Source organism: Sorex fumeus, unplaced genomic scaffold (genome assembly GCF_029834395.1).
Source record: "Sorex fumeus unplaced genomic scaffold, SorFum_2.1 ptg000064l, whole genome shotgun sequence".
In the NCBI taxonomy this organism is placed as follows: Eukaryota; Metazoa; Chordata; class Mammalia; order Eulipotyphla; family Soricidae; genus Sorex; species Sorex fumeus.
The window spans coordinates 2,234,984-2,262,955 of NW_026606121.1; the positions used below are offsets into that span (position 1 = coordinate 2,234,984).

Sequence of the window (27,972 nt, forward strand, 5' to 3'; positions counted from 1 at the left end):
TTCTCTTTCAATTTAAGATTCATATACACTGCCACAAATTGTCCTACTGTCCAGCGGGCCCAGTAACGTTTCAATTGTGAGACTTTGTTGTTACTGTGTTTGGCATATCGAATACGCCATGGGTAGCTTGCCAGGCTTTGCCATGCGGGCAAGATACTCTCGGTAGTTTGCCGGGCTCTCCGAGAGGGGCGGAGGAATCGAACTCAGGTCGCCATTTTGGCTGTGTGCAAGGCAAACGCCCTACCCGCTGTGCTATCGCTCCAGCCCAAATTGTCCTACTACTCAGTTAAATTCGCTTCTCACCTCTTGTCCTTTGTGACTTCACTGTTGTGAAGTGCCTTGAGAGTTCTTTCCTGTAAAGTTCTTCAGCTCACCTCTTTTTCTGAAATACCTTCATCCTTTTTATTTCAAAGTACCTTGGTACCTTTGAGCTGTTACTAAGTTCTCTGCCAGTGTGGACCTTCCACTTGGACAGCTCTTTTTTCTAGAACTCTATTCACATTTATTACCATTTTTCATTTCATTGTTGCACTTTCTTTTTCAGTTACCATTTTTGTAACATATTACATGATTTTATCATTAGGAGACAAGAAGGCAATAATGTGACAAGCTTCCTCCTCCTCTGTTTACTCTCCTACACCATTGTGGCTCCAGGGCAATTACTGTGATGATTCTTGACTTCTAACAGTAGATAAATATCAAGCAGCATAAGTAGATCTCATCATTTGAAATGACCTTAGCTATTGTCAGGATTTTTATATTTTCATAGTTTATAGATTCAAAGTTGGATTTTTTTTGTTCTTTTTTATTTTTTATAATGGTATCTTTTTTTTTTTTACTAAAAAAATCAAGATTTTAAGTAGGATTATAGTGAATCCATTAAGATGGATTTAGTTGACATTTTGACAATACTGAGTGTTAATTCACAAAGATGTTATATGCTTTTATTTATTTGGAACATCTTTCTGCCAGCACTACTTTGTATTTTATTGGAGAAGTCTTGCATGTTTTTATGTATGCATTCTTAGATGGTTATTGTGATTCGGTCCTATGATAAATGGTCTTTACATTTTTTCATATCTTAATTATTGATTTTTGCTATAAGTAAATAATTATTTTAAAGTGCATAGCTGGGGCTGGAGCAATAGCATAACGGGTAGAGTGTTTGTCTTGCATGCAGCTGACCCGGGTTCAATTCCCAACATCCCATATGATCCCCCTAGCACTGCCAGGAACAATCCTGAGTGCATGAGCCAGGAGTAACCCCTGTGCATCACCAGGTGTGACCCAAAAATAAAAAAAAAATAAAAAGTGCATAGCTAAGTGATTTTTACTACCTCATTAAATTGTGAGGTTACCAGTTACCTATAGTATATTTTTTATTACTCCCCAGAAACCTCCCATGACCATTAGAAGTTACTACCCATTCACCCTAACTTAAGCCATATCCAACCATAAATATAGTTTCTTGCTACAGAATTGGTTATACTGTATATTTCATATGAATGGAGCCATACAATATGCAATTTTTGTACTAGCTTCTATAATAGTATTATTTCAAGTTTCATTCCCACTATAGCATGTAGCAAACTGTAGAATATATCAATACTTTATTTTCATGGAGGAGTAATATTCCATATAGAGATATGTTACGCACTTATCCATTTGTCAGTTGATGGCCATTTGTATATTGAAAATAATGCTGCTGTGAGCATTTATGTACAGATTTCCTGTGGAAGTGCACTTTACTTTCTCTTGGGGATGCACTTAGAAGTGAAATTGCTGGATCAAATGGTAACTCAAATTAAACTTTTTGAGAAATTGCCAGGCTGTTTTCAAAGTGCCTGTACCATTTGACATTCCCACCTGCAGCATATGAGGGTTCCAATTTCTCCATATCTTCAGCAACATTTGTTACTTTTTGAGTGAAATAGTGTCTCAGTTTGGATTTATATTTCTCTTGTGACTATGGTACAGAGTGTTTTTTCATGGTTTTTTGGCAATCGTGTCTCTTTGAGAAATATCTATAAAGAGATTTCTCTATTCTGATTCTTTGCCATTTTTAAGGGAGTTTTTGTCTTTCTGTTTTTGAGTCTGCAAACTAACTTTTGATTAACATTTTGTTTACATGCTGTTCTGTCATCCATGCAAGTAGTTCCCCTATTTGAAGTTCTTAAGGGTCTTACCCAGCTGGAACTGTTTGTGTCTCTTCCTCCTTATGAAAGGTTCTTGCTCCAAGGATCTTTTTGTTATTTTTTATGTTCTCTTCCATGTTGGGATCACATTTGGAGGATGTAAAAATATTGTCACTAAAAATTACTAAAAATGTAAAGGAGATCTTCCACATAGTGGCTCAAGGTCTCTGATTTAAAACTGGAGTTCACTTTTTAGAAAATAAAAATATCTGATGCAGTGTATGACTTATGACAGTGTTTGACATTTCAAAAGCCTCTTTATTCTCTGCTGCATGCATATGTACAAAGGCAATCTGCAGTTTTTTTCAGGGTAAGTGATTCAAACTTATGGAAAACACTTTAATGTAAACACACACAATATGGAAATTATTCATATTATCTGAAACTCAAAAATAACAGCATGTTCTAATTTTCTATGAATCTACCACATATCCTTCCTCCCAAAAAGGCATTTCCTGATCCTTTTATTTTGAAAATAAAAGATTCTTTCCAAATACTCTATTCTCCTATTACAGATAGAATTCAGAAAATGTGTCACTGCTTTTTTTCACCTCTGTTGGAAGTGATAGAGAAACAGATTTAAGAGAATGGAGCGATAGCACAGCGGGTAGGGCGTTTGCCTTACACGCGGCCAACATGGCCGACCCGAGTTTGATTCCTCCGCCCCTCTCGGAGAGCCCGGCAAGCTACCGAGAGTATTTGATATGCCAGACACAGTAACAACAAAGTCTCCAATGGAGACGTTACTGGGCCTGCTCGAGCAAATCGACGATCAACGGGAGGGCCTTTACCTTACCTTTACCATATTCTTGTCATTTTAGTGATAAATATGTCCAATCACAATAATCTGTGTATCTTTTGAAGTCTCTTCCGAATCCTCTTTGCTAAAGTATCACCTTTTTCAGTTGTACCGTCATTGCAGGGATGCGCAAACTAGAGCCAGGGGTTGGCCACAGTTCCTTGCAAATAAAATCGACTCTTGGCTATGCCTTCTTGTTCACGTATTGCTTCTGGTGGCTTTCAGGCCCGGAAGGATGGGCTGCAGCAGAGAAGCCTGGCCCTCCACAGGCCCTTGCCTTGCCAGTAGATGACCTTTCGTGTCATACAGCGGCACCAAGGTGAGGACTGAGTAATCATGTGAGAGATTGGATATCCTTTCTCCAAAGAAAGAACACTTCCTTGCCACCTGCTCTGAGTGCTGGTTTACCGGACGTTAACAATGTGACCCTAAACTCCCACAGCGGCTTAAGAATCTCAAGTGTGTGCACAGGTTGCCTCCTCGGAGGAACAAACATACCTGGAGCCAACACCGGGGCGCTGTAGCCATGGCTGGGCAGGGAGCATATTTTAATCCACTATGTTTAATTGTTAAATAATAAGTCCTAAATAATAATTCATGTGACTCAGGTTGTCAGGGTGTGTGCCTGCGGTAATACACACAAATCTTTATCACATGTACATAGTGTGACTCAGGGAACAGCACTCACTGAAAACTGAAAAGAGGAAGTGGAAATTTGTGTACAACTTTGAGTTTTGTCTCTAAATCAACCAATATTTACTTTTTAAAACTTAGAAAATGTTGAAAAGGTATTTTTCAGGAAGAGAAAACAGAAGTGGTCAGAGGACCACTTTTTGGCAAAAATATTTAGAAGAAACCTTGAACCAGTTTTTTTCATCTTTTGGAGCACAGAAAAATAAAGTTCTCATTCATTTCTCAACAAATAACAAGAGACTTTCTTCAGGGAGTTTATGGGTTTGCTTTGAGGTCTTTACAGTGCACCTTACATTTTGACTGTTATTTTGTTCTATTTTAGTCAGCTGTCATATTATTTTCAATGGTTTATTAAATTGTTTGTACCAGTTTCTTAAATTGGACACACAACAGGTTTTATTTATTTCGTTTTTTTGAGCCATACACAGGGAGCACAGGGGCTACTCCTGGAAGTGCTTGGGAGGCCACATGCTGTGCTGGGGATCAAATGTGAGTCCTGCATCCAAAACATATGCTTAGCCCACCCATTGAGCTCTGGGTCTGCAGGGCGGGCAGAGTTCATCTCCTCACCACCAGGAATCCTAGGGAATTAGGCTTTCTTTTGTTACTGATTAAATGTTTACAGGTCACGTACTTTTAAAATACTGATAAACAGAGCCAAAAGAGAGTCCTAGGTTTTTGGTGCTTGCCCTGCATGGCAGAACTGGGTTCAGTTCCTGGTGCTCCAACTCGCCCCTGGAGCACTGCCAGCGTTCACTCCTAACTACAGAGCCAGAGGTAGCCCATCATAATGAATTAACTTATTTCTTTATAATTTGGGGGTTCCTAGCTAGAGCTCACGAAAGCCATTGTTAATTTTCAATCCGCCAAATTGGTGCAATGCAAGGGCCCAGGGATGCAATGATGCTTGAACCAACATGGTGCCAGAGACATGTGGATGCCCCAGCTGTGCTTTGAGGCCTCTAGGGTAGCACCTGGAAGTACTCAGAAGTCCATGTGGTTCTGGGAGAACCCAGGTTGGACACATGTGGGCCCCAAATTGTTGCACTGTTTCCTGACCCCTGTAGTTTTTCTCCTTTTTTTCCCCTTCTTTCTTTGGTTTTGGGGCCACATCTTGCCATACTTGGGGCCTACTCCTGGCTCTGAGCTCAGTATAAAAATAAAATTACTCCTGGAAGAGCTCAAGGGACCATACAGGGTGCCAAGGATCAAACCTGGGTCAGCTGCATTCAAGGCAAGCATCCTGCACATAGTACTATCTCTGCAGCCCCCTGTCATTTTCTTTTTAACATTTAGGATTGAGCCTAGAAGTCTTAAGTCTTAAAAATAAAAACAAAAAGCACTTGAAATATTTTAAAATAAATAGTTAAACAAAAATATTATAAGTATTTTCCTAGGGTCTAGATAAAATATAAAAATTCACACCAGAGTCAGTGAGAGCTCAGGTGAACCAAAGAAGCTATTATGACCAAAATCACTTAGTTTTCATATGGAGGTCAGGCTCACTTTGAAGGGATTTAAATCCTCCCCATAAAAATAGAAAAGAAAGAAAGGAGGATTTATTTATTGATTTAATAGTACTAAATGCCAGTCATTGTTCTAAGCACCTGACAAATACTAACTCCTCGTCTCTGTCTCTGTCTCTGTCTCTCTCTTTCTCTCTCTCTCTCTCTCTCTCTCTCTCTCTCTCTCTCTCTCTCTTTCTCTTTCTCTTTGTTTTTGAGCCAGACCTGGCTGTGCTCAGGACTTACTCTTGACTCTACACTCAGGAATCACTCCTGGCAATGTTCGGGGGTACTATTTGAGGTGCCTGAGATCAAACTCTGGTCGGCCTCATGCAAGGCAATGCCCTACCTGCTGTACTATTGCTCCTGTACTCTCTTGACAGCCCTCTCTCTGAATTACATTCTGTTATTTGCTTTTGAAAATGAAGAAACTGGGTTTCAGAGAGCATCTTCCTCAGGTCATGCAGCTGGTGAGTGGCTTGTTAATATCACCCCCGATCTTCTGCCAGCTCTGTGGTCACTTGTAAAATCTTAGCACGCTGAAGATTGTGTGTTCGCGGGCTCTCTGGACAGCTCTTTCTCATCGCCCGCGTTCGGTGCTCTTGAGCCCTGTGTGTGGCCTGGATCAGAACGGCTGTTCTCTCTCTCAAGCTTGAGCCCCTCTCACTCTGACTCTGAATCTCCCTCGCCTAGGTCTAGAGTCTTAGTTTATATAGCAATCACATAAGGTGGTGACACAAAGGTGGGTTGAACATTAACAAATCAACAAAGAGAAGTAAGACCACTCCTCCAGGAGATTAACTCAAGGATAAAATCTCATCTAAAGAGATTACTCCAGATTACTAGGAGATCCGCTCAAGGGTGGGATCTCAACAAAAGTGTGTTCTTCCCTCAGTTAGTAGTCTACTTAAATCGTTGTAATCTACTTCTAATATTTCTAGCAATGTCATTCTGTGTGAGCACAGTAAGAGATATAAACATCTCATTATACATTCCGTAGTCCTCAGGCCAGGTTAGTCTTCCTAGCCCCAGCAGGGTCCTAGTCTCCTCGTTACTTACTTTTGGATCATGACAGCATTTGTCTATAATCATGCCCTCAACTTATAGTTGAGTATCGTGGCGCTTTGGCCTGGCCCATTTCAATGCCAGGGTAGCTCACAGCTTGCCCTGGGTCCATTCAGTCCCTCGTCGGGACCCTGCTTTTTGGGTGCTAGGAACTAAGGGCAACTGAGTCAAGAAAGCAGATGCCCAGGAGTAAATATTATTTGGAGTCAATCAACTCCCAAGTTACAAAGCATAATATTAACCTAAGCTACCTGAGGAAGGACAAAACAGTGTTATCCTATAGTCACTAACACTGATTTGATTTTCTTAATGTCAAAAGATGTGTTTTGTTTAATTTATCCTGCCTGTTATACCTCCGCTATACTATTATAGCAGATAATTTTGTGTTAAATGGTGATCCATCATAGAGTCTAAAACTGATTTAACATAACATACTCCAATTCTTTTCCATTTAATTTTAGTTTGGGAGTAAGGAGAAGATAGTTTTCACCTGAATTGTATATATCATGCATGCCTTCAGTCTTTGCAAGTGACTTTTGTCATTTCACTTTCATTGACAGTTGTCCTTTCACCATATCTTTGTTTCTTGGTGAGTTAGAAAGATCTTATCTATATAATTATAGAGAAAGATTGTCATGATTTCTAGTCTCTGTAACTTTCAAAGTCCATAGAGTGCTTATATACAAGTTTGCATATCATTTAAGGCTATTAGTATCAGGACAGTATATATAAAGTACTAGAACTTTTTTTTTTTTTTTTTTTTTTTTTTTGCTTTTTGGGTCACACCCGGCGATGCTCAGGGTTACTCCTGGCTTTGCACTCAGGAATCACTCCTGGCGGTGCTCAGGGAACCATATGGGATGCTGAGAATCAAACCCAGATCGGCCGCGTGCAAGGCAAATGCCCTACCCGCTGTGCTATCGCTCCAGCTCTCAGAGGAAATTTTATATGATGATTTTTGCCTTTTATAGAAGTTTGTTATAAGAAAACATTTCTAGGCCAGAGAGACGGTATAAGAGTTAAGGCACTATCCTTGCATGTAGCTGATCCCAGTTTGATCCCTGGTACCAAGGATCTCCAAAGTACCACCCTGAGTGACACCCAGCACCAGTGCTAGGTGTGGCCCATGAACCCAAGGAAATTGAGAAAAGCCTTTCTTGCTCAGCTTTGAAGTATATATGTAAATGAAATACTATAATTAGTAAAAACTACAGATGAAAAGCCATGTCATTAAATGAAGATTAGTCAGTTTAACATTTACTGTTTCCTGATTGCTTGATGGATACATCCTTAATGGGAATCTGGAACAGCATTGCCCATTTTCCCCCTGTGCTATGTTACATTTGCCTGATCTCTAAGATCTTTGACGGAAGGGTATGCCACGTATGTTGTTTGGACCTAGTTTTCCCAGTCACCCAAGGTGGTCGTGTCCATGAAGAACCTTTCCAGAGTGCTCTCCAGTCAAGCTGTGGGGGTGCCGGTGCCAGTTCTTAGACTCTCAGCCCTAACCACAGCAATGGCTGGGACCATTCACGAGAGCCACTCACACCTCTTACAAACGCCTGCAGATCGCTCACTATCTCTGGCACCGTGGTAGACCTGAAAGTTTAAGTCCAACATTATACCCCATTGGAACAAAAAATAGAGGAGGGATTTTAGAGTGTTTCTGGTCAGGAACAGCAAAGGGATATGGCCAGAGATAGGTGGAAGATGGAGGAGAGCTACGGAAAGGGGAGAGGCCACAGCAAAAACAGATGTGGTTCACTCCTTCTCACCCCTGCACACACATGTTCAAAGGAACTTGAGGAAAGTGCCGACTTGCCACTGATTAAGAAGGTAGACATCTTATTAGTACAAGTGAGATCCTGGGGGGCTGGAGTGATATGATAGTACAGCGGGTAGGGCGTTTGCCTTGCATACAGCCGACCCAGGTTTGATTCCCAGCATCCCATATGGTCCCCTGAGCACTGCTAGGAGTAATTCCTGAGTGCAAAGCCAGGAGTAAGCCCTGTGCATCGCCAGCTGTGACCCCCCAAAAAAAAAGAAAAAAAAAACAAGTGAGATCCTGGAAGCTTTATTTTTTTTTTTAATCTCCAACCATTTGGGAGTAATGTAGCCTGCCCACACGGCAGAGTCTGGCAAACTCCCTGTGGCGTACCCAATATGCCAAATACTAGTAACAGTGATGGGTCTCATTCTCCTAAAGAGCCTTGAATATAATCTCAGGGCTAGGATGAAGGAGATGTTACTGGGGCCTGCTCGAGGCAATTGACGATTAACAGGATGATTTGTGATTTGGGAGTAAATGTATTTCATCAATATTTTTTCTTTTCCCTATTCTGAATGATGTATCAAAATCATTAAAAGTCAAGATGCCAACAAAGCATGAAAAAATAGTCAGCATTATTAACCATCAGGGAAATGCAAGTCATAACCACAATGAGATGCCACTTCGTAGCCAAGAGAGTGACTGTAATTAAAGATAGGCAATATTAGGAGTTGCCAGAGATGTGGAGAAACCCCTGTAATGGCTGGTGGCAATATAAAATGGAGCATCTGTGGTGGAAGACAGTATGCTGGTTCCTAGAAATGTAAGGATAGTGTTCCCAGACACTGCATGCCTTAGGTGACCACTCAAGAGAAATGAGACTTGGTCTGAAACTCAACTGTGAATAACTGAAAACCACAGTGCATCAACTGAAGAGAGAGAGGGGGCTGGAGAGATAGTACAACACACAGGGCACTTGCCTTACATGCAGCCAACCCCAGTTTGATCCTGGCACCCCATATGGTCCACTGAGCCTGGAGTGCCCCCTGAGTGCAGAGCGAGGAGTAAATCCTCAGCATTGCCACCACCAGGTATGGCCTAAAACAACAACCAAAGGGAGGGAGAAATGAAATGTGTACACACTCCAAATCTTGTAGATGGAAGTTCATAGTAGCACTGCTCATAATAGCCAAAGTGGGGAGATAGCACACATATCCTGCAGCTGTTGAATGAATAAACAAATGTTTGTTCATACAATAGACTATTATTTCATCTTCAAAAGAAATACTGATGGGGCTGGAGAGAGCTTAAGGGCTAAGTGTGCTCTGCATGCTGGAGGCTTAGGTTTGATCCACAGCATTGCTGGGTTCCCTGAACACTTCCTGGTATGACCCTGAGCACAGAGCCACCTGAGCATTCCTATTGGGTGTGACCCAACAAATAAAACCATCCTGACAAAAAATACATGCTATTACATGGATGAACCCTAACTATATACTAATGGAAAGAGAACAGACAAAAAAGACATAAAACCACGTTTTATGGTTCCACTTACAAGAAATTTCTGAGAAAGCGAAAGCAGATTTGGTGGGGATGAGATGGGGGGGGGGGGGAATTAGGAATGGTTGCTTAGGGCGAGGAACTTTTCAGGCCACGGGCGTGTGTTGGAAAGTGATGGCAATGGTGGGAATATTCATACGAGATGTGATATGTCATTATGGGTAAATCCTCGTGAAACGTGACCTACCATAGCCCTGCCAGGTGTGGCCCCCAGACATGCGAAGAACAGTAAAGCAAAGAACACTAGCGGAGAGGGCTTAGAGAGGTGCAAGACCCAGGTTGGGTCCAGAGCACCACATGGCAGGGCCTGAACTCTGAACCTTAAGGCCCACATCTCCTAGCTGAACATTGCAGGAGTGATCCCAGGGACCTGCCCCCAGGGGTCATTGCTGAGTGTGGTTTCTATTTTCAATTTTTTAGATTTTTGTTTGTTTTAGGTTCCCATCAGCAACGCTCAGGGCTTACTCCTGGCTCTGCACCCAGGGGTCACTCCAGGTGGTACACAGGAGACCATATGTGGAGTCGGGGATCAAACCAGGGTCAGCCACATGCAAGACAAATAATGCCTTATCCATTATCTTCGCAACACCCACCTCCCCCCCTTTTTAAAAAAAAAAAACTGACAAAAATATCACCAAGTATGTCACTAAGAGAAATTCTCTGAATGGATATCCTAATTCATTACTGCTAAGAACAGAGCAGTAGGTGACAATTGAGAGGATGGTTGTACACACCCTTTGTTTTTTGTTTGTGAGCCACATCTGTTGTTGCCCAGTGACTCTTCCATTCTCTGTGCTCAGAAGTGAGCTCTTGCCATGCTGGGGGGCCATATGTGGTGCGGGAGATTTTAAGTGTAGGTCAGCAGGTTTCGAGGACAGTGCCTTACCCGCTGTGCTCTGGCTCACACCCTGACCTAAGCCTGTAGAATTAACAGTTATTTTAGCAACTTGCTGGCCCTCTTGAAAAGGATAGCCCAGCAGCCATGTCTTAGCATCTTCTTGCGACCTTGTTTTCAAAACTTTATCTAAGAGGAGAAATCTGAAAACCTGAAGTAGGTTCCTGGTGATGAGAAATCTCGGAGACAGTTTGTGTGCCTGCCCCACAGTGCCACCTCCTGACCTCCCTCTAACCCCAGGAAGTGGTGACACGCTCTGATTCACAGCAAGTCATGCTTTAAAAGCACTGGTTGGCATTAGTGGAATGATGAATGCAGGAGGCTCATTCAGTGCTCAAGACAGTCCTCTGAGGTAGGATGTATCATCCCCATTTCATGGAGAAGAAAATGGAAGCATCCTCCACATACATGCAGGTGGCAAGGAGGGAGGCTGGGGGTTAAATTCTAGCTTGTTGGTTGCCTGGAGAGCCGAGGATTGCCACAGATGGCTGGAGCTTCGGCTTCTGGGCCTCTCAGTTTCACCCTGTTAAGATCCTGAGTTTACTGTGGAATCTGTACCTTTGCGTTTCTTAAAGAGAACTCGACGCAAAAGGTTTCCATGCAGGAAGCAGACGGTGAGAGGAATTTGTCAAAACTAGGTGAACCAGCCTGTGAGAGAGGAAATCAGCTGGCCCGAGTGTTCTTTCCATGCCTTGGAAGGATGCAGTGGGCCAGGCCGGGTAAGCACAGAAAATAGCCTTGGGACAAGTCCTGTGAAACCCACAAGAGTGTTTCAAGGACTTCAAGGCCAAATCCTGAGGGTCCCTGCAATGTCTGCTGTGGGGCATTTCCAGAAGTGCCATGGAGGGCACTTTGGGAGAGGCGGAGATGTGGGAAGTAGTTCCACTCTCGGGTAAGAAGAGAAAAGTCTGGGAACCCACAAATTCCTGGGCTCGTCCATCCCCAGAATAGGGTTTCTGGAACCCTTGCTCCTGTTTACTGCATGAACAAGGCTGGGCTTTCCTTCAAGGTGCCTGCAACCGAGTGAGAGCAGAATGAGAAGAGATGCAGATTTCTCTCTGACAGGGGTCAGTGCCCAGCAAAGGAACGGAGACCCCAGGATTTCACAGAAAGGGGCACTCACCCCAGCCCGGGGCAGAAGAGGTGGAGCAAAAGTGAACCAGGGAATGCTGTCCTGATCCCTGCTGGAGGGACAGTGGGTATTTCTGCTTGCCTAGGATTTCAGATTCCTGAGAGGAACATGGGAGTTTCAAAGGAAGTCTGACACCCTGTCACTACACGTGCTCGGCCACCAACCCTGCCTGGGTACGGCTCATTTTAAACTGAAATAAATATTAGGACTAAAAGGTTTTGCCTTATTAAAAGCTGACTAATATATTAGAAGCAGAGGTTCAAAGATAAGGAAGTTCTCAGGTGACTAAAGAGGCAAATTAAATGGCAGACTGAGATCCGCGCTCTCAGAGTCCAGAATCAGTCTGCTCCTGTAACTCCTGAGTGCCGAAATATGATAAATGTGTGACTCAAGTATTTATAACAGAGCTATGCTTCTGTTTTTGAAACCAGAGCAATGTGTAACATACTAAGCTCGCTTTTATCTTCGTTTTCATGCAAGTTTTTCATTGAGGAAATGTTGGTTTACAAAACTGCATGGCATACCGTTTCATAGCTCTGCAGTTACATCTCCACGGCTTTCCCACCCAGTGACGTGCCGTGTCTGCCCCTCCACTGCTGTCCCTCAGACCCTCCCCTGCAGAGCTAGTATGTGTGATTAAATATTCATCAGTCTTCTTTTTTTGAAAAGGGCGGGGGGGAGGTACACCCAGCAGTGCTTGGGACTTCCTCCTAGCTCTGTGCTCAGGGATTGCTTCTGGTGGGGCTCCATGTCTATGGCACAGCAGGATCCACCCTGGTGATTGTGGGGCGGCAGGTGACCTAGCCAGATCACCCTCACCTCTGCCAGTGTTGCCTGGAACCTGGAACCTGGGGTCAGGCAGCGGGGTGGGGGATAACGCCTCTGGGTTTGACTTCAGCAGCAATGTGCTCTTACTTCTTGGAAAGATTCTTCCTGGTAGACAACTGAGTTGGGCCATGTGGGGAGGCTCTTGTGGCTGACCAGGTGAGGAAGCCCATGGCTTGCGCGAGGCCTGAGGCAAGAGGTGACAGGGTTTTCTGTGCATGTATGGTCAGGTGTGGAGAAATCCATGATGTGTAGCTGGGGGAGATGCCCATCAGACCAAGCAGAAATGTGACCCCAGAGCTGATTGTGTGAACGTGTAGCTCTATATCCCTGTGAACAAGGCAGGCCCCGTTTGACTTGCTCAACAACGCTGATACTTAACACTCAGTGCCCCGTGGCTTCCCTCAGTCAGAAACCAATAATTATTGAGGATCACAGCGTGTCATTTGCTTCACTTCCGTTTTCTCATTTGATCCTCACCAGGTCCTGTAAGGGGCTGTTTACTTGTGCTTCTCACCATGCTTGCAGGGCAGAAAGGGGTGTGGGGGAGGCCTCGGCTCAGCCTCTGGGGCCCACACAGGGGAAGGGAGGGAGGCTGCCCTTTCTTCCACACCCCTATTCCAGGAAGCTCTTCTGCAGGCATGTGAATGTTACCTGCATTTGTAAGGGACAATCATCTCTTTATGCCAACCGTGTTTCTTTACCGAACCTTTTTTGGTTTGTTTAGAAAAGTCAACTGCATCAAGCAGCCAGCTGTTGGTCCACCTATTTGGTTCAAAATTAAGGCTTCTGTGTTTGGGCTATTACAAGTGTGGGGGAACGTGGTTCCCGGGGGTCCCAGAGAGGTTTGGATTTCCTGTGCCATCCAGACACAGCTGAAATGCTTGGAGGTGACCTGTCCAACCTCGAGTTCCTGCTTCTGGGATCCCACTCAGCCCTCTGGCCACTAGGTTTTAGCAGCTAGTTTTTAGCACTAGTTTTTAGTCTGTGTTTTTAGCTTGTTCAAGAGAAGTGTGGTTTCAGAACAAACAAAATAAGCTAGATCTTCTGAAAAAACCTGACTGAAAAAATTAATAATACTAAACTGAATAATAATAATAATAATACTCCAATAATACTAAACTGAAAAGTCTCTGAGGCCCTTCTCTCCCGCTTTTTGCACTCACTGAAAACCTCACTTCTGTATTCATATTTCATATTTTTAAAGAACTTTCAAATTTCTTAAACAAAGATGCTTCAGTTAATTGGTTAAGTAGCTGCCAGCCTCAGTCACTATTGATAATGCACCTGCTTGCTTTTGTTAGCGTCAAAATGGTTGTATTTAACCTTAATCTTTTAATCACTGAAAAAGGAAGATGAATAATTAATGTTTACTTACTTCACTTAGTATAATAACTGTAGAAAACTTTTCATATTTTAATGCTGTATTTTACAGTTAGATGTAAAGAAAACAATTCCGTATAATATGTATGTGGATTCAAAATTGATAAATTATTTGTGTGATAGTAAATGAGATTCTTTAATAAATTGACCTTGTCCTTTTAGCTAAAATAAGTAGTACATTAAAATCCACTTGGGGGGCTGGAGCAATAGCACAGTGGGTAGGGCGTTTGCCTTGCACGCGGCCGACCCAGGTTTAATTCCCAGCATCCCATATGGTCCCCCGAGCACTGCCAGGAGTGATTCCTGAGTGCAAAGCCAGGAGTAACCCCTGAGCATTGCTGGGTGTGAACCAAAAAGAAAAAAAAATAAAATCCACTTGGTAGGTATTCTTTTGTCATTAGAAACCTTGTGTTTTGTTTAGCTTGACTGAATATATAGCAGGTAGACTAATTTTAGTTTAATTTCTAATAAAAAATGAAGTGGGTAATAAAAATTTAGTTTGCTTCCTAAATCTTCTCATTTCTTGACTTATCATTTGGTTACAGTTTTCAGAGCGGAAGCTCTGACTAAGAAATGAAAGACTGGATTTGATTGTTCTCAGCTTACATTTACTTTTTACCTCACTTGTAAAACCTTGATTTCAAATATCCAGTATGGGAGCTAGAGTGATAGTACAGCAGGTAGGATGCTTGTCTGCATGTGGTTGACACATGTTCAGTCCTCAGCATCCCCCAAGCACCACCAGGAGTGATTCCTGAGTAAAGAACCAGGAGTAACCCCAGAACATCACTAGGTGTGGTCCCTTCCCCCAAAAAATACAGAATTTTTTATATAATGACAATTCCCATTGTGATTTAAAGCCTGTTTCAAGAATAACAGTAATGTGTGTGTGTACTATTTTCTGGTTTGGTTTATGAGCCACCCCAGCAGTGATCGGGAGCTATTCCTGATTCTGTGCACAGGAATTGTTCCCAGTGGAGTTCATGGGACTGTGGGGATCAAAACCTGTCTTTGTGTATGCAAAGTGTGAGCGAAGGCCATTGAGCTCTCTCTTGTCCTGTAGTATTTATGTAGAATGTCAGGCTTGTAGGTTTAATAACGAACGGCTTTAATGCTTCAAGACTTAAATTATTCTCTTTTTTAAAAAAGCATTTAATGTTGTCATCTCTGGCCATCTGGTCGCCCGCTTTTTTCACTTTTCATTGCTAAACTTCCAAAGTATGTGTAATACACTGACCTCTGCCTTTCTCCATCATCTCTCTGTTACCTCCTCACTTTTCACCAGAAATAAAGGTGCTGGAAGTAGCCTGGCACGATCTGGTATGTGGGCACATGTTCTTTCTCGGGGCACTTAATCCTGACTCCAGGCTGCCAATGCTCTGCCCTGAGCTCACAGTCAGATACTGTAGCTTTTTACTTGGCAAAGTGAATATTTTGTAAACAAAAATGTCCTTTTTAAAAAAAAAAAAATAAGCATCTTGTTTTGGGCTGAAAATTGAGACTACTAGATCTGGGTGTTACTAACCCTTCTTGGTGTGATAGGAAACAAAAGCTGCCAGGAATTTGCTCCTGGAGGCTCAGAGGGTGGAAACTGGTCATCCGGCACCTGCCCCCTCAGGCCTTGCTCTGCTGGGTTCTAGGTCACACGGTCATGTGCCCTAAGGGTCACACTGCAAATGCAATCGGGTCAGTTCTGTGTCAGGGCAGCCTCTTTCCATCTGAAAGCAGCTGTTTAAGTAGAGGGGAAAGAAGGGAAGGACAAGTTAGGAACCTGGCCTTCAGGTTCAACCAGTTGTTTTTCCTATAGGAATTTCTGTAACAAATATGTGGAGAGCGAGCGAAAGATCAGAGCAGCAGCGACTCAAACCTTTACTTGTTTATTCTCCTGCCCTGTCTCTGCCTCTACCTTCTTTTCAGGTAATCTCTTGTTAAGTTTTGTGTTTGTTTGTTTGTTTGTTTGTTTTTTGGGTCACACCCAGCAATGCTCAGGGGTTACTCCTGGCTTTTGCACTCAGGAATTACTCCTGGTGGTGCTCGGGGACCATATGGGATGCTGAGAATCAAACCCAGGTCAGCCGCATGCAAGGCAAACACCCTACCCACTGTGTTATGGCTCCAGCCCCATCTCGTTAAGTTTTAATCTGTGCATTTAGAACATTCACAATCAAAGGGGTGAGTGGCAGGGTTAGGCTAATATTGCCATATCTGTGACTACTTCTATCCTTGTACTTGTCCATTGCTTCTTGGAGGGGGACAGGGGCATACCTGGCAGTGCCTGAGTCACAGCTCCCAGCAAAGGTGCCCAGGGGCCACTCCTAGGGCACTTTGGGGACCATGAAGTCCCAGGGATCAAACCAAGGCTCTTTAAGGTCCTTTGAGCCAATGCCATTTCCCCTCTTTCTGATTTTTCCTTTTGTTGGTCTCGGGGCTTACTCCCAACTGACTCTGAGCTCAGGGATCACTCCTGGCAGTGTTTGGAGGGCATATGGGGTGCCAGGGACCAAATCTGGGTCGCCCTCGTGCAAGGCAAGCACCCTATCCACTGTACTGCCGGGCCCCTTTCCCCTTTTGTTGAATCAGGAAAGCTAGAGGTACTGGAATGAACTGACTGACCTTCCCCAGATCAGATAAGGCTTCAGTAAAGCTCTTTCTGTCCTGGGCTAGCACACCCTGTGCTCAAAACTGACATACCAGCTGGCTTCTGAATGGCTGCCACAGCACTCCCACCCCCACTCCTCCTGGCAGGAGTGCCAGGAATGGACCCGGGTCAGTTGTATACACAGCAAGCATCCTCCCCGCTATACTGTCACTTGGTCAGCCAGATTAGTAGGGCATTGCGCACAGATTTGGGGTTGACCTGCTCCACCGTGTAAGTTTGCCAATTTATCTGTTCTAATGTTAATAGATGTTTGGGTTGTTTCTAGGATGAATAAAACCACTGAGAATATTCTTGATCATGTCTGTTGCAGACCCCATAGACTCATTCTTCTGGGAGGACACGTAGGTATTGAGGAGGGTCATAGAGGAGGGAGATTTGTCAGTCAGAACTGTCATTTCTGTCTTTTCCAGAATGTTTTATAAATAGAATCATGGGGTTCCACTTATAAAAAAGCATGAGGCTTTTTTAGTCTGACTTCTTTCATTTAGTACAATGTTTTCCAAAGTGGGTGATACTGACCCCATCCACGGAGGCTTGGGTTCAATTGGGGCATTTTCTGTTTGTTTCCTTTTTTTTTCTTTGATTTTTGGGTCATACCCGGCGATACACAGGGGTTACTACTGGCTCTGCACTCAGGAGTTATTCCTGGCGGTGTTCAGGGGACTATATGGGAAGCTGGGAATCGAACCCGGGTCGGCCGCATGCAAGGCAAACGCCCTACCCACTGTGCTATCTCTCCAGCCCCTGTTTGTTCCCTTTAAAAGAGTAGATCTCAAGGAGGGGCAGTAAATATGTTTCACTTTTTGAAAAGGAGATACTAGGCCAAATAAGTTTAGGACCCTCTCTGGTTTATCTCAATCTATGTTATGTCTAAACCAGCCACAACTTTAGCCTCTTGCATGTTTTAGATGCTGTATTTTCTTTGGCCTTTCATTTTAAAATAATTTTCACTTCCATCATGACATCTTTTGACCTGTGCCGTTACCCAGGACTGTTGGCTAATTTCTAGCAGTCGAACATTTTCTGTTACATTTGTTTCATTTTGTTATGAATTCTGGCCTAATTGTGTTGTGGTTAAACACACTCCATATGATTTGAGTCTTTGGAAATATAGTAAGGCTTTATTTGGTTCCTTTTGTTTAATTTTTATTCCCTTTCTTGATGGCAGTGCTCAGACACATACTCGTTGTGACTTGGCACCAGCGATCCCAGACCGCAGAGCTGCCAGGAGATAGCTTGGTGCTTCTTAAGCAGTGCCAAGGCTCAAACTCACGGCTCTGCACTTGGTAGGCAGACGCTTTGCCACTGAGCCATTCTGGGCCCCATAATCTTTGCGGGGCGGGGAGTGGTTTGGGCCACACTCTGTGGTGCTCAGCGCTTACTCCTGGCTCTATGCTCCAGGATCACTCCTGGCAGTGCTGAGGTGAGGAATGATCCGGGATCAGCTGCATGCAAGGAAAGTTCTTAACATTTGTTAGGTATTCCCAGCCTCATTTTTTTTTTTATCTTATTAAAGGGTACACCTAGTGGTACTCGGGCCCAACAATGCTCTCCATGCTTTTTTATATTCCTTATTGTTTTGTTTTGTTTGCTTTTTGGGTCACACCCAGGGATACACAGGGGTTACTCCTGGTTCTGCACTCAGGAATTACTCCTGGCAGTGCTGGGGGACCATATGGGATACTGGAAATCGAACCCAGGTTGACAACATGCAAGGCAAACACTCTACCCATTATGCTATCTTTCCAGCCTCCCCCCCCCCCTTTTTTATATTCTTGATCTGCTTTCAGAGTTGAAATTATCAGTTTTCTGTCTTAGGACTGGAATGATAGTATAGCTGGTAGGGCATTTGTCTTGCACGCACCCGACCTAGGTTCAATCCCCAGCATCCCATATGGTCCCCCAAGCACTGCCAGAAGTAATTCCTGAGTGTAGAGCCCAGAGTAACCCCTGAGCATCTCTGGGTGTGACCCAAAAAGAAAAAGTAGCAAAAACTGGGGAGAGGCCCGTGTCTGCAGCGCAGGCAGTGATGGGGCTCTGGCACCACTCAAGGTTCTTGGGGCTTTTCCTTCTGCTCTGTCAGAGCCTCCGCTCAGTTTTCCTGACTCCACCTCGTCAGCCTTTCTTATTTTCTTCCCATCGTGATTTATGGAAAAGTGGGTCACAGAGCAAAGAGTAAACAAACGTGTGATGCCACATTCAGACATGGAGCTGCACTTGCTGACAGAAGAAACTCCTGTAGATTGAACATAAAGACTGTTTTCATTTTCCGTTTCCAGATCCACTCTGGCAGCCTGAATAATCATGGCCAGAATGTTTCTTAATCCTTTTTATGACTATGGACTCAGTGGCTGCTGTTCTGAGGTCGGCGTTTAAATTCCACGAACTGTGAGGGACAGGAAAAACAAGGGTCAGGTCAGGTGCTCCTGCCTGGCCGCCGTGAATGGGCTGTTTGACGGCGCCTTTCCACCTGGTGCCCGCCTGGCGGCTGTGAGGTGGCAGTGCTGCCCTGCGGTGCCCTCCCGCACACCCGCCCCTGCTTGTGGACTGCACTTCCCAGAGATCTCGGTTGTGTAAGGCTGCAGAAGTTCGTGATGGATGAAGAAGCATATGAAGGCCTTGCTCTAGCCTGACTCACTGAATGACTGAAGCGGAATTATTTTTAGACTTTTTTTTTAGTAATCTGATTTGCCAGAATAGAGGGCTTGATTTTCCAATAATCAACATGACTTTTTGTTGTGCTTGTTTTTCATCTCTAGCCAGCAGCTGCCGATAGGGTCTAAGCAGAACTGAGGCCCCACACCTGGCCCTGTGGTAGAGCATTTGCCTTGCCTGTGTGAGGGCCCTGGGAGCACTGCCCCAAAAGTGAAAGGAACTCAGATTATTTCAATCAATGAAATAATATGTCTCTTCTTGTTCATGTGAAGGCTTCCTTTCAGCAGAAGTCTAGTTTGTTTTGTGTTATTTTAGGAAAATTTCATTATGGGCAAATGAAATCAGTGTCAAGGATGTAACATGGGCGAGGTGGAGCTGTGAGCACACAGGACGGTCCTGGCAGGAGCTTATCCTTTAAGTGCTGTTGGGGGACTGGGACCCCACAGTGCTTAAGGCTTACTGGTACATCTTCGAGCATTATAAGGGGTTCACCAACAAGTCACTGTCTTATCCCACCCTGTTCACTCCCTCTCACGCTGAGGAGTAGGTTTATATCTGGGGTACTCCAGGGGTTGGGGGTGATGGCAGATTGTATTTGTTTCTGGACACCTTAGAGAAAGAAGACCCAGAAGAAAGTGATCTGGGAGAAGATAATGATGTGAATTTGAGTGTTGTGGAGAGAGGTAACTCCTAAGAGGTTGACTGGCAGGTTTGACTGTATATCTGCGGATATCAGGGGGGAAATTAGAGGCTCCCCCACATCTGTGGAACAAATGACTGCCTGGTCAGATTTCCTATGTCAGTTCCACCTGCCTTCTCCCCCAGGCATTGTGCTGCTGGGGAGCAGGGTGAGAAAGGGGCTGGTTCAGGTGAGAGCACCCCAGTATCAGGAACGGGTGTGACACCCAGGGAGAGTTGGTCTCAGTCCTGGTGACTGGCTGGCCAGCAGCCCAGAGCAGGGATTAGGGCGCGGCATAACTTCAGTCTACCAACTGGAGGTGACCCAGTACCATACACTGTTGGGCCTGTTCAGGAAGGATCAAATCTCTGGTCTGAATGAGGGGAAGAAGGGACTTCCGCCACCCAAGGGTGGAGGGCTGGCTCGGTTGAGTTCAATGGAGGAAGGAGCTGAGGCCATTGTGTGTCCCATGTTCTCTCCCTGGCCCTCCCAAGTCCTGCTATCTGTTTGCTCACCCCCAGAATTCCCTATCATCTGGCCCTGAGCAGGAGGAGAGCTCTCTGTCTCTCTCAGACACTGTGGTCCCCTGTGGATGACCCAGCAGAGGCTCTTGTTCTCCATGTTCCAGCCCACCAATCCTGGGTATGGGCCTTGCAGACCAGGTGGTCTTTTGCTCTCGTGCAGGGCAGCTCCCTTGTCCTGGAAACCCTCCTCCCCTGAGCTTGTTTCAGACCATCAGTGTCATCCAGGAGATGTAAGGCAGAGCCCTGTGCCTGCCTTCATTTCCCATGGCACCTGACATTTTCCAGAACAATAAAGGTAAAGATGAGGGAAAAATAATCTTTCTCGGAGAGCCCGGCAAGCTACCGAGAGTATTCGATATGCCAAACACAGTAACAACAAAAGTCTCCAATGGAGACGTTACTGGGCCCGCTCGAGCAAATCGACGGTCAACGGGAGGGCCTTCACCTTCACCATATATGCTTGATAGATCTATCACTCTGGGTAGTAGGTAAAAATAAATCATCTGTTCCTATAGGTAGCTGCTCTAATGAGCAAGGTAATCTTTTGTAAGAGCATTTCAAACCTGAGGTAAATCGAATTTTCGCAGGGCATGAGGCGAGAACAGTGTGACTGCAGGTGTGGGGTCCTTAGGTGACTGGAGAGTGTCTTCCCCAGCGTGCGCCACATCAGTACTCTAGGGACAGTGCTTACTGGGTGCAATGCCAGAGGGCATTTGGTCAAAGAAGGCACTGAGTGATTTTTCTGGAAAGGAGGCAATACAATGAATATGTTTCAGACCCTCTGTTGAACATAAATTTGCTTGCAACTGTGTATTCCCTGTCTGCCCCCGCCTTGGGGCATCAGTCTGGGTTCCTGAGGGACAGAGCCTGGTGCTGACAGAACCCAGGGCAGTGCTGCTCCTGCTTCCCTCCATGATTTCACGATCCTTTGTGAATGTCTGTAAAAACATACCCCATGACTTTCTCCCTCATGTTTTTTTTTCACAGGCCATGTTCTTATCGAGATTTCCAGCACCCACAAGAAACTCAATGAGAGCCTGGATGAAAATGTATGTAACCTTTTTCTATATTTGCAAGATGGATCGATTTTATTTTATGGATATCCTCAGGTACAAATGTTTTTCTCTTCTTTTCTTTTTTATTTTCTAACAGTTCCGAAAATTTCATAAAGAGATTATCCAAGAGCTAGAGAAGAAGACAGAACTTGATGTCAAATACATGAACGTAAGTCTGTGGTTTTTGCTCCCCCTGCTATGCAGGACGGGGTCTGGGCATGAAGCTGCACTTTCCGGAGGCTGCCCTTGCCTGTTGGCTGAACCTGGGAGAAAATTTCTTGACTATTTACTCAGCAGCAGCAAAATCCACAGATACATAAAACCAACAAAGTCCCTTTGGGCTAAGTGGGATCATTTTTGCTAACACTTGGGATCTTTATTTAAAAGCACAGGGAAAATATTGCCAGGAATCACACAGCTTCAGAAAGTTTTTTGAAAGAGATGCATGTGGGTGGGATCTGCACCAAGGTTAGTGCACCCGTGGCTTTCATAAGCATGAGATGGGGCAGTGGGAGGCACCGTTGGGGACTCCCTGAGGTTCCCAGGTGCAGTTGTCAGAAGACCTCTCCTGCTTGGTATTGTCACTATTACGGTTTCCTCTGTCTGCCTCACCTTGACTCCGGCTGGCGTAAAGGGCTTTTTCCTTCCTGCCTCTCTGCTCTAGAGTAGTGGCTTGATGTGCAGGGATAGTGTGCAGTAACCCTGCTGCCCAAGAATGCATGGTGCTTCAGAGGAAGAAGAGAGGTCATTTGGTGCTCAGAGTCCTGAAGGTGACACCTTCTGTGCGCATCTAACAAAAGTCAAACTGAGACTCAGGGTGGTCTTGCAGTGTGGAACAGAGGGTTTTAGAGAAATCAGGTAATTGCGGAGATCACTTAGGTGATGGAAGATGAGACTAGAATTTGACCTAGGGCCATTGGGTTCCAGTCAGCTGTAGTAAATGCTGCTTCCCAGCAAATAAAATAGCTGGAAGTGAACACACTTGTCCATGCTGCTCGTGAAACCAAAAGTCAACCACATTCAGAAATACGGCACTTGATGTCATTATTTATCCACCATAGCATTTACTGTCACCTTGTACCTAAAAACCTGAGGAAAGAGGGAGTAAATGAAAGAAATTTTAAAAAGAAAGAACCCATTGTTATTCTGGAGAGTTGCACTTCCTGTTAGGTCCCCTCACATAGAAAGGGGCCTGAGGTTGGACCTGGGCTAGGCAAGGTGAACGATGCTGGGGGGTGGGAGCACTGTGGCGACCATTAGCCAGGCCAGTAAAATGGTTGCAGAAGAAATCACGTGACAGTTTATGTGGCTCCAATGAGTGAGTGTGACATTTAACCTACAGGCGACCCTCAAAAGATACCAGACAGAACACAGGAGTAAACTTGATTCCTTGGAGAAGTCACAAGCTGAGCTAAAGAAGATCAGGAGGAAAAGCCAGGGAGGACGGAATGCGCTTAAATACGAACACAAAGAACTAGAGGTGAGCTTTGTATTGTTGAGCTTAAAGGACGTCTGCTTGCCCTGGGCAGCCTACACTTCTCTGCTCTTTCTGCTGCTGCTTTCGCAGTTACAAAATGTGTTGACCTAGTGTGTCACTGTCCCCCAGAAGCATGCACATGTCTCCCTACCGAGGGTGCCAAGCCCACCACACTCGACCTGGTGCCCCATTATGGGGGAGCAGGGAGGCTTTGGGAACCTCACTATGACTCTGAAGTGGAATTTGAATTTAAATCCACAAAGCCCATGATTTTCCGGCGAGCATATCCCTGAAGCACAAGTTTCCCAGTGTAAACCTAAGGTCTTGGCCAACTTTCCTTCTCTGGTGAGTTGGGCATCTTGAGGTGAATGCTGCTGTCCAGGTGTGTGTTCCACTGTCTGACAGGCCGAGCGTAAGGTGTCAGACGAGCCACTCAAGCTGTGTAGCAATTTGAGTCCTCATGTCACATGTGTGTAATCACTATTTGTTTTCCTAGTATGTAGAAACCGTTACTTCTCGGCAGAGTGAAGTCCAGAAATTTATTGCAGATGGCTGCAAAGAAGCTCTTCTTGAAGAGAAAAGGCGTTTCTGCTTTCTGGTGGACAAACACTGCAGTTTTGCAAATCACATCCATTACTATCACTTGCAGGTGGGTGTGTCATTGATGGGGCTGCCCGCACTAACTTTACTTCATACTTAAATGTACCCAGTACTTTACTTCATATTTAAATGCACCCAATCCTTTGTCTTATGCACATGTTCTGTATAAAATGATGGCGTATTTTATCAGTTAAAAAGATTCTAAGGAAGAGTTTCAGGCCAACTGGAACATGAAAAATTCTCAATCTAAGTGAAATGGTCAGGTGCCTACTCAGAACATTTTATTAACTGATACATCTGTATCTAGTCATTAAGCATTAAGGCGATGCTTCATGCTGGAAGCACAGTAGTGTTCTCGATGCTAAGTTACTCACTTGGCTTACTCATCTGTGAGTCAGCTTTTCTCAGACTCTGACGCATCTTCAGCTTCACCTAAGCCACAGGATAAATCCCGGCAGGCCCCAGCTCCACCCATTTGCAGGGTTTGAGAGTCTTCGTTGGGCCTCTGTGTGGAAAGGTACCATTGACGACTTGACGCAGGCCACAGACCCCATTCACAGCATCACGTGTAACCGCAGTTACTTCCTCACTCCTGGTTTACTCACAGTCACGTGCACTGGAGGCTTTACTGGCCTCCTTGAAGCATATGCATTTGTGAGTGGAATCATTACAGATCGGGTATTAAATCCTCCCTTTTGCCCTGCAGTCAAACCCAGGTCCTCATACCGCCCAGGTCCTCATACCTCCAAGGCTTGTGTTTTAACCACATCCCAGCCCACCTTTACTCTTTCTTCCGTTGTGCGTTCTGTAGAACCTGTGTTCTTGAGCCCAGACATCCAAAGATAGATTGACTGAAGTCAAATATTGCTGAGCCACACCCACTAGTGTCAGCACTCTGGGATGACTCCTAGTGGAGCTCAGGGCACTTGGTGTGGTGTGCCAGAGATTAAACCCAGGTCAGCTACATGCAAGACAAGTGCCTCTGTACTATCTCTTCGGCCCATTGTGAGCAGCTTTGAAAGAGCTGAACAGAGGGCAACTTCTTAGAAGGGGAGAAATCTTGACCCAGTGTATGTGGCTATGTCACGATCACTTGATCACTTGACTTCCCGTTAATCGTCGATTTGCTCGAGTGGGCACCAGTAACGTCTCCATTTGTCCCTGTCGTGTGCTAGTGTAGCCCAATGGCGTCTGTTCGCTCTAGGAAAGAGCTATGTCATATATTGCATATTCAGTGAAGTTTTTGCAGCCTTGAGGAATATTCCCCAGCTCCCGGAAGCGATAAGAATGATACAATAAGACATCTTATTATCTCATTCTTACTTTGGACAAACTGGCAGGCTACCAAATGTAACCTGCTCACACAGCAGAGTCTGGCAAACTCCCCGTGGCGTACCCAATATGCCAAATACCAGTAACAATGATGGGTCTCATTCTCCTAACCCTGAAAGAGCCTTGAATATGGCACTTTTTAAAAAATCTCAGGGCTAGGATGAAGGAGACGTTACTGGGGCCTGCTCAAGGCAATCGACGAACAACAGGATGGTCGTCATCGTGAGGAATATTCTCCTACAAGATCTGAAATTATGGCAGGAAAGATGCTTTGCAGTTGTTTTGTATGAGGCGATCATTTTGTGAGGAAGCATCTGTACTAGCTTTAGCCATGACATCTGCAAAACTCTCAAGCTCCTGGTCCCAGAGCCTCAGTCAGGGCTGGACGTTGCTTCAGCACAGCCCTGCCTCCAAAATGCCATCCCAGCACTGCTCAGGGTTATTCCTGGCTCTGTGCTTAGGGGGTCACTCCTAGTGCCCACTGGTTGTTAAGTGCCAGGGAGCAAATCTGGGGTTCACACTTGTAGAGCCTGTGTACCAGCCCACTGAGCAATGCCTCTGACCCCTTTTCCCTGAATTTAACTCAGTCCTCACACTTCTGGTACTCTATGTTCTGAGCAGTATTATTTGATATAATTTGTCTTCAGCTTGAACAGTTCACCTTTGTGTCTTTGATTTTATTTCTTTTACCTTTCCAGTCTGCAGAATTGCTCAAATCCAAGCTGCCCAGGTGGCAGGAAACTTGTGGTGATGCCACCAAAGTGCCTGAGAAAGTCATGAACATGATCGAAGAAATAAAGACCCCAATCTCCACCCCAGTTTCTGGAACTCCACAGCCTTCACCAATGATCGAGAGAAGCAGCATGGTAGGAACTGGAGATCACTTCTGGCGGGGCTTGGGGCACCATAGAGGGTACTGGGGAACAAACCGGGGTCTGCTGCATCCAAGACAAGAGCCCTTCCTGCTGTCCTGTCTCTCCAGCTCTTGCATTATTTTAAATGTAGAATCCTGAAGCTTAGTAGCATTTCATATGGAGCCTCAAATTTAGAGACAGGAAGTAGATGCCAGGGCTAGCAGGAAATTGAGGCCAGGGCTGGGATGTAGCTCAAGTGGGTGGTACATTACCTGACTTGCATGTGTGAAGCCCTGAGTTCCATTTTTGGTACCAGAAAGCCCCTGAGCACTGGATGTTTATCCCACCATTTTGTTTGTTGGTTTTGTGGTCGTACCTAGCAGTACTTAGGGCTTACACCTGACTCTGCACTCAGGGATCCCTACTGGTAGGGCTCAAGGGGCTATATGGGGTGCTGGGGAATGAAGCCAGGTTGGCTGCATGCAAGACAAGGCCCTGTCTGTTTCCACTATACCATCTCTGTTTTTTTTTTTTTAAAAAGTGTCTGGGGCAGGAAGGCACTAAAAAGACAATACAGCAGGTAGAGTGTTTGCCTAGCATGTAACTGACCTGGGTTCGATCCCCAGCATCCTATATGATCTCCTGAGCCAGGAATAATTCTTCAGTGCAAAGCCAGGAGTGACCCCTGAGAATCCAGGTGTGACCCCAAAACAATAAAAAAAAGAAAGAGGAGAGACAGACAGACTCTGGGACAGAAAGCGGGGTTTCTGTGCTATGGACCTGCCTGAGGTCTGTGGAAACCCATTGCTATGTTTCATGACTAGTAATAAAATTTTCACAGGTTGGGAACAATTATGACACACTTTCTAAATATTCGCCAAAGATGCCCCCAGCTCCATCAACCAAAGCCTATACCAGTCCTTTGATCGATATGTTTAATAATCCAGCAACAGTCACACAGAATCCAGAAAAGATAAATAATTCAACAGGTAAGTTATTTCGTTTGGTTTCCTTTAAAATACCTCTGAGGTGGTTTAAATAAATGCTTTGGATCAGTGTCTCTCGAGGCAGCAGTGCATAAACAGATCTGAGGCACCACCTGCTCAGCACCATTTTGGGGAATTCCCTAGAACAGACAGTGTTCTGGACTCTTCTAATCCCAGAAGACAGCTCCGACATCATGAGTTTCTCCAACAGTCTGCATACAGAGTGAACATACTGATGAAAGGGTTTATATTCTAAAATAAATCCATATAATATACAGAGGCTCATACTGTGTTCCATACTGGAGGCCGTCGTAGTAAAATTTCTTTTTCAGTACAACAAACGATAAAAGTTCACCTGACAAAATCATGCATATTCACCTCACGAGTAGACTTGGAAGCTTGAATTCTCCTGTTGACACTTCTCAGCTCCACTGAACCTGTTTTAGCAGGTTGGGACAAGTGATCAAGGAGACATTTCAGGTGACTTTGGTTCCGGTTTCCTCTGCCCATGTGGCCGGGCACCCAGGACTCTGCAGACTGAGGCCTCTATCTATGAGGCCCCTTCCACATGCAGGGGGTGGCAGCTGTGCACTGCTGCAGAAGCCCGAGGCACCAGCACTGCCGCTGGGAAGGAAGCGAGGAGGGAATTTCCTGTCAGCCTCTGGGAGGAGAGTGTGGTTATCTGCCGATACTTTTGACATTACAAACACTGTAAAGCTAAATATAGAAAGGTTGTGCGGCCCAGCCACTTAAATGAGTCTTCTCAGTCCACAGTAAATAAAAGTTACTGGTTTATTACCTTAAGACAGAGATAGCTCAGTAGTGGCATGTTAAGGATGACACATTTGATATTATAATTAGTAAGAGTTTGAAAGAATTATGGGCCGGAGCAGTGGTACAGTAGGTAAGGTGCTTACACGGCCAAGCCAGGTTTGACTCCCAGCACCCCCTGGGCCCTGCCAGAAGTGATCCTTGAGTGTAGAGCCAGGAGGAAGCCCTGAGCATCACTGGGTGTGGCCCCAAAACAAACAGATTTACAAGAATTAGACAGAAAGGATCTTTCATGGTCACTGTAAGAATACTAGATATGTTACTAGGCTAGCAAAATTTTAGCAGGAAAGAAATCTGAAAAGAAAAACCTTCATTCTTTCTCTGTTGTGGGCCTAGGCAGGCACAGGCACTTGGGTATGAGCTGATGCTTCCAACCGCCTCTCGGGTGAGTGCAGGCAGCAGCACTCTGCTTGGTGCCGCAGTGATTCTCTCGGGAGTAGAGGTTCCCACCGACTTGCCTGCTGCCTCCCGTGCCTGAAACCCACCTTCTTTAAGCAGAA

At 44.9% G+C, this 27,972-nt stretch overlaps 1 protein-coding gene across 1 annotated transcript in view; it reads left to right on the forward strand.

Annotated features, from left to right (window-relative positions):
* BAIAP2L1 (BAR/IMD domain containing adaptor protein 2 like 1) overlaps positions 1-27,972 on the forward strand; it is an 80,060-nt gene that overhangs the window by 45,879 nt on the left and 6,209 nt on the right. The window contains exons 4-9 of the mRNA XM_056128511.1: positions 21,325-21,386; positions 21,490-21,561; positions 22,735-22,872; positions 23,366-23,518; positions 25,500-25,667; positions 26,497-26,644. Of these exons, the coding sequence (XP_055984486.1) occupies positions 21,325-21,386; positions 21,490-21,561; positions 22,735-22,872; positions 23,366-23,518; positions 25,500-25,667; positions 26,497-26,644 (741 nt within the window). The remainder of the gene's footprint in view (positions 1-21,324; positions 21,387-21,489; positions 21,562-22,734; positions 22,873-23,365; positions 23,519-25,499; positions 25,668-26,496; positions 26,645-27,972) is intronic.